The sequence below is a fragment of the Ictalurus furcatus genome, chromosome 7 (assembly GCF_023375685.1).
Source record: "Ictalurus furcatus strain D&B chromosome 7, Billie_1.0, whole genome shotgun sequence".
Classification (NCBI taxonomy): Eukaryota; Metazoa; Chordata; class Actinopteri; order Siluriformes; family Ictaluridae; genus Ictalurus; species Ictalurus furcatus.
Window position 1 is genome coordinate 9,351,576 of NC_071261.1, and position 7,252 is coordinate 9,358,827.

Sequence of the window (7,252 nt, forward strand, 5' to 3'; positions counted from 1 at the left end):
TAACTTTTCAGTAGCCACTTTATTCTGGTGAGGCTTGCAGTGAATTCGGAGTCTATCCTAGGAATACTGAACTAAGGCTGAAACTAACAATTATTTTCATAATCGACTAGTTGGCCGATAATTATTTCGATTAATGGGGGGGGGGGGGGCAACGTTCAGTGCCCTTTTTTTTTCATCTATTTAAAATAAAATCCACAAACTGAGTGTTACAAATATGAACTTCAGACTAAAACTTTACACAACTGTTTATCCAATTATATAAGACTGAAAATAACCCACTACACACAGATACACCAGAATATTTATTATTAATTTAGGTCTGTAGTTTAATTCGGTGCTTTTTGTGCATCCATAAAAATAATACAGAAATTCTTCTATATATTAGTTTATATTATATAATAGTATTTATTCATTATTTTTATGGATGCACAAAAAGCACCGAATTAAACTACAGTCCTAAACTAATAATAAAAGCTCACTTTCACCGTACCTTGTGGTTTCTGTTACTCACTGTCTTTATGCATATTGTTTTACTTCTGTTTACTTTTGATCATTGTGTTTTAATTAGACATTACAGATCTTACTCATGCTCCCACTGTGCATCACTGCGTCTGCATCGTGGGTGAGGAGCAACGCGGCCTCGTTACTAACAGATCACTTCCGTTATAATAAACAACATAAGTTACACTGCAAGCGATGCAGTAAACTTAAACTAAATCTTTTAAGCAACTGGCACCAGTTTCCCCAAGCCCTTGCACACAGTGGAGCATTTTGGATACAAACATGAGTTTGTGCTCGTGCATGCTTCAGTGATACACAAGCTCCATTTTATAAAGTTTGATCATCTCCGCGGTGTTTAATACAAAATGCTCCTCTGTCTTAGAGGACTTGGAGGTTGCACCCTTTCTTCCTTAGTCACTTGACGATTGTGCCTCCGTCTGATGGTGATGACTGAGGTCATGTTGGTAATAAAAGGCAACGTTGACATAAACAGTAAACTGAAGAAAGTCATTGTTGTTTACTTTTGTTGTTGTATTCTGCTAAAGCTAGCCGCGTCACATTACGTGCGTATGATGTCATGTGCCACTGACTAGGAAAATCGTAGGGCACATAATTCACACTTTCATTCACACCTAGGGGGAATTTAGCATAGTCAATCCACCTACCAGTTTTTGGGAGTATGGAGATAACCTGGAAACCCAAATGCACAAGGGAAGAATATGGAAAACTCTGCACAGACAGTAACCTGGGCTCAGGATCAACATGGGGACCTGGAAGCTATGATGTGGCAACACTTCCTGTTACACCATTGTTGTGCCCTGGTGAAATTTTTGGATGAAAATAGGTTGCTTTTTGTAAATTTCCAGTGGTAGTTTATTAAAGTCAATTACTAAGTTGCCAGTTTATGTGCTCCTGTCGATTACTTATTAAACTGGCAACTCTGTGTCCATGGAAAATGACAACATTTTATCATGCAAAGAGTTTACCTAGACTGTCATATGTGTCCCATGTTTCAAAACTTGCCCTTATAGTAGTATTGTTCAGAAGTGCATCGCTGTAGTCCTTGTTGAATCTCAGATTTGCTGCCAACAAAGGCAACGCCCAAGCAGATCACACATGAAAAACGTGTGGAAAAATTATGATATCAGTCGCATCGACTGTTATCATGATATTCGAGAATTCTGTAGTTAATGGCCCTGTGTGACTCATGATACATCACAGTACAACAGTTGTTGTAACTAAACTAGTGGTAATTTCATGCCTTGTTTGTTTTTGCAATAGAGATACATTCAGGCGTGCTGCAAAAATCTAGAAATGTATAGATACAGGAAACACCTGGAAAATGAGAAATGAATAATATGTAGTTTCTGAAATTGCATATCTTAACATAATTTCTCTTTAGATTGTATATTGGCAAAATTAGGGACACTAACTACAATGCTGTGAAAAAGTATTTGCGTATATCTCGTATTAAAAATAGTTTTAGATCTTCAAATGAAATACAACATAAAACAAAGGCTACCTGAGTAAACACACAAAGTTTTTTTTTTTTTATTTTTTAATTGAAGCAAAAATGTTATCCAACACCAATCACCAATGTGAAAAACTAATTGCCCCCCTAAACTTAAAATCTGGTTGTTCCAAGATGTCTAAAACCTTGCTAGCTAAGTGTGATTTTTCTCACACATTGAATGTCACATTTTGATCATGGAGAGCTACATGCCATAGCAAAGTTTATGATCAGACACTAGCTATCAAAATGGTCCTGATGCAAGTGTGCCATCACATCATCAAAACGGAGAAATGTGCTCACACCCTCTGTACAAAGTTTTAAAATGTTTAAATGACCTAATAAAAAAACATTAATAACAAGGAAAGCAGAACTGTCTAAACGGTCTGTGTGTGTGTGTGTGTGTGTGTGTGTGTGTGTGTGTGTGTGTAGAGCTGCTGCAGCAGTACTCTGTAGCAGTACAGAAGGCATTAAAGGTCAAGGATGATTACGACAACCATGTGCAGAGTCCTCAGATGAAACAGAAGCAGCAGGAGCTCCAACAGCAAGAGAAGGAGCTCAGAGACATAGAGAAAATGCTTAGTAAGTGGATAAGTGTGTGTGTGTGTGTGTGTGTGTGTGTGTACGTGTGTACACCTATCAGCCTTAATGTTAAATCCACCTGCGTAGTATTTTGTAGGTCCCCTTTATGCCACCAAAACAGCTCTGACCCATCAAGGCATGGACTCCACAGGTGGTATCGGGGGCCAAGATGTTAGCAGCAGGTTCTTTAAGTTTTGAGGTTGGCCTCCGTGGATCGGAATTTTTTGTGAAGCACATCACACAGATGCTCGATCGGATTGAGATCTGGGGAATTTTGAGGCCAAGTAAACACCTTGAGCTCTTTGTCATGTTCCTCAAACCATTCCTGAACAATGGTTTTGCAGCAGACGGTGCATTATCCTGCTGAAAGAGGCCACTGCCATTAGGGAATACTGTTGCAGTGTAGGGGTGTACTTGGTCTGCAACAATGTTTAGGTAGGTGGTACATGTCAAACTAACATCCAAATGAATGCCAGGACCCAAGGTTTCCCAGCAGAACATTGCCCAGAGCATCACAGTTGCTCCACTGGCTTGCCTCCTTCCTATAGTGCATCCTGATGCCATCTCTTCCCCGGGTATGCGACGCGCATACACGCAATCGTCCGTCCACATGATGTAAAAGAAAACGTGATTCATCAGACTAGACCAGTTTCTTCCACTGCTCCATGCTCCAGTTCTGATGCTCACGTGCCCACTGTAGACACTTTCGGTGGTGGACAGGGGTCAGCATGGGCACTCTGACTGGTCTGCAGCTATGCAGCCCCATACGCAGCAAGCTGCGATGCACTGTGTTCTGATACCTTTCTATCATAGCTTGCATTAACTTTTTCAAAAATTTGTGCTACAGTACTACAGTAGCTCTTCTGTGGGATCGGACCAGATATTAGCCTTTGCTTACAATGTACAACAGTGAGCCTTGGGTGCCCATGACATCCTTCACCAGTTGTCTTTCCTTGGACCACTTTTGGTAGGTACGATACACTGCATATCGGGAACACCCCACATGACCTGCTGTTTTGGGGATGCTCTGACCCAGACGTCTAGAAATCACAATTTGGCCCTTGTGAAAGTCGCTCAGATCCTAATGCTTGCCCGTTTTTCCTGTTTCCAACGCATAAACTTCAAGAACTGAGTGTTCACTTGCTACCTAATATATCCCACCCCTTGACTGGTGCCACTGTAATGATATAATAAATTTTATTCCCTTCACCTGTCAGTGGTTTTAATCTTATGGCTGATCAGTGTATAGTGTTTGTCTGTTTGTCTAGTAAGTGTATGCTTCCTTTAAAGACTGTAGACATAGAAATGGCCAATTTTTTTTTTTTTTCGTCTATGTTTTTTTGTTTATAAGTATCCATGTAACAATGAATACTTTGGTCCTTCAGTAAAATAGTTGACAGACAGATTAAAAGCAGAAAAGCATTTAGAAAAGTCGAGTGTGTGCTTGTGTGCTCAAACATATTCTTTCTTTACAGCCAGCACTCCCGTGCGCACTTCTCCCGGTTCGATAAAACGAAATCTTCAGTATGAGGTTGATGAGTCCCTTCCGGCAAAAAGGATTAGGCGTAAAACCCGCAAACTACTGGGTATGTAGCTTATATACAGACGTGAAAAAATAATTATTGTATTTTTTTTTTTTTTTTTTTTAACATATTTGGACAAGCAAACATTTGATCCTCTTTGGAACAGTGCCTATTAATAATGGTGATACACGTTATCAAACTGCATAAAATTGACATTTTGTAGTAATTTTCACAATTTAAATGAACAAAAAACAGATCAGTCACATGGAAAAATTAAGTACACCCCCCTACATTTACATCACACCTTCAAATCTATAAAATTAGAATCAGGTGTTTAAGATTGGGTGCCAGAGATTAGATCCTGCTTAGGGAGTGCAGGTGGAACTGATCTTATTTATAACCCTCTCATATCTAGTGTCTGGTGTTCCTTTTGCTATTGAGGTGTGTGGTGTTATAATGCCAAGATCTAAAGAGTTCTATAAGGCCTTCAGGGGGGAAAAAAGTTGTGGATGCCTAGGAGTCTGGCGAGTGCTTTAGAAAGATCTTCAACTTATTTGAAACACATCATTCCACTGTAAGGAAAATAATCTACATGTAGTGCAGATTTTAAACGACTACCAATTTGTCCAGGACCGGCCGTCACAGCAAATTCAGCCCAAGAGCAGACCGTCTGATACATAAAGAAGTCTCCAAAAACCCCAAAATTTCATCACAGGATCTGCCAGGAAGTCTAGCAACTGTTGGTGTCAAAGTGCATGCTTGTACAGTCAGAAAGAGATTGAACAAATTTGACCTGCATGGGAGGCGTGTCAAGAAAAAGCCTTTGCAAGACTACAGTTTGCCAATGAGCACATAGGCAAAGACCAGGTCTTTTTTGAATAATGTACTCCGATCAGACGACTAAAAAGTTAGTTGTTTGGCCACAATAACAGCAGACATGTTTGCCACAGACCAAAGACAGCTTTTCAGGAGAAGCACCTCATACCAACTGTGAAGCATGGTGGTGGAAATGTTATGGTTTGGGGTTGCTTCACGGACTGGACAATTTGCATTCATTGATTCAACTATGAATTCTGCATCATATTATAGAGTGCTTGAAGATAATGTGAGGCCGTCTGTCTGAAAGTTGGAGTTTGACCGAGAGTGGACCTTTCAACCGAATAATGTTCATAAGCACACGAGCATATCCACCAAGGAATGGCTCAAAAAGAAGAAATGGAGGGTTAAGGAGTGGCCTAGTCAAAGTCCGGATTTGAATCCCATTGGAATGTTGTGGGATGATTTGAAATGTGCAGAACATGCAAGAAACCCCTCAAACATCATGTAACTGAAAGAATATTTCATGGAGTATTGGTCAAAAATTCCAGCAAGCCTGCTACACAATTATGCAAAATAAACTACAAGAAATTATTTCCGCTATACTAGCTTCTGAGGCCAGGGATGTACCCCTTGAATATCACATCTATTGATGTATTGATATGTACTCCTTGAATATCACATCTATTGATATTTCTGTTGAATAAATTATTGAAAAAGCTAATTTTCCTTGTAGTTTTGTTCAAATATATCAACTTAATTTATAGGCACTGTTTCAAAGATGATCAAATATTTGCTTGTCCAAAAATGTACAAAAAGCCAACCATTTTCATCGAGTGTACTTATTTTTTTTTTCTTCTTCACATGACTGTAAGTTCATCCATAAAAATAATGATCATGTACATGGGAGCTTCAACAGTAGTCCAGTGTGTGCAGCATTAGCTACTAATTTATTTATTTATTTATTTATTTTTTTACCAGCACTAAGTAAGCTATGCAATGGTGCTTGAAGATGTAAGTTCAGTTTTGTCTAATTAATAACGGAGCTCATTTGGCTGAAAGTGTGATGGTAGAAGAGCTAATGCTGATGGTAGAGTAGTGGCTAATGGTGCCTCTAGCAAATTCCTTTCTTTGTGGGAACCAAATTACTGGACTAATTTATGTCTCCAGTTAAATGAGTTGTTGTACCACTTATCAGATTTCTGAGATTTTGTTTGTTTAGCCAGATTGCATTGACTTGACACAGGTTTTGAATTTGTGCAGGCATTTTGCAGTTTTGCACTAGACTAAAGGCTGTATCTTCCATTAATTGAGATTTGTGAGTGTCTATACCAGTGGTCACCAACTCTTTTACTTGAGATCTACCTTCTTGCAGGTTTCATTTCCGACCAAAATCGAACACATCTGTTTTAGTTGAGAACTTCTTAAGGCAATGATTAGATGGTCAGGTGGGCACGATTATAGTTGGAGTTAAAGTCCTCAGGATGGTAGATCCCTAGGAACAAGTTTGATGACCACTGGTTTAAACTATTGTAACCTCAGAAGTGTGAAAAAATAATAATATAACAAATTTTTAACACTTGTCAGCATTTTCACTTTTATCATTTTTTTCCTCTTACAGATCCTTAAACGACATCATCTCAGACCAACAAGTAAAATTATCACAAAATAAAGTGTTTATATTAACTTCTGCAACATGGATTTATGTTTGTTAAATGTGTTTTATTTTCTATCAAAGAGTGAAGTATTTCTCTTTTCTGTTTTTAGTTGGATTGTTATGCATTGTTATGAGTAGTGTGGTGGTGTTTTTTTTTGTAATGAAAATAACTGCTATTTCTGCATATTTCGTACATCAAACTGATTCTCTTTGATTTAAACAGAAAGGGAACTTAAGTTATGGACCATGTCCACGATGACCTTTGTATGTTTTTGTATGTGAAGAAAAAGGAAAATATATGTTTTTACTTAATACAGTCTCCTTTAATTATTGAAAACTATCATTTAATGTTCCTTAGTGAAATATTTAATTCAACATGACATGCTTTCTTCCTGTTATATTTTCACTTTTTCTAAATTAGCCATATTGGATCATATCTTTGATCACAGTTTGTTTGTTTATTTATTTATTTAAATTAGTTCCTTCAGTGGTATGCTTGGGGACATTTGTAGAGACAGTATTTTCTCCATGCCTTTCTAGTGTATAATTTGGTTTAAATCAGTGCACAGATTAGCAGAAAATTCATTATCCCTTTGCTCATACACACTTGCTCAGTATTAAGTGTATATTGGGGTGTCGTGATGGAGCCTGGCTGGTGACTTA

The 7,252-nt window shown here is 38.2% G+C and overlaps 1 protein-coding gene across 2 annotated transcripts in view; it reads left to right on the forward strand.

The window, feature by feature from the left end:
- smchd1 (structural maintenance of chromosomes flexible hinge domain containing 1) overlaps positions 1-6,901 on the forward strand; it is a 54,644-nt gene extending 47,743 nt beyond the window's left edge. For both annotated transcript variants that reach the window (XM_053628275.1, XM_053628277.1), the window contains 3 exons: positions 2,444-2,593; positions 4,069-4,179; positions 6,554-6,901. In XM_053628275.1, coding sequence (XP_053484250.1) covers positions 2,444-2,593; positions 4,069-4,179; positions 6,554-6,561 — 269 coding nt within the window. In that variant the 3' untranslated portion in view covers positions 6,562-6,901. The remainder of the gene's footprint in view (positions 1-2,443; positions 2,594-4,068; positions 4,180-6,553) is intronic.
- Positions 6,902-7,252: the final 351 nt, after the last annotated feature.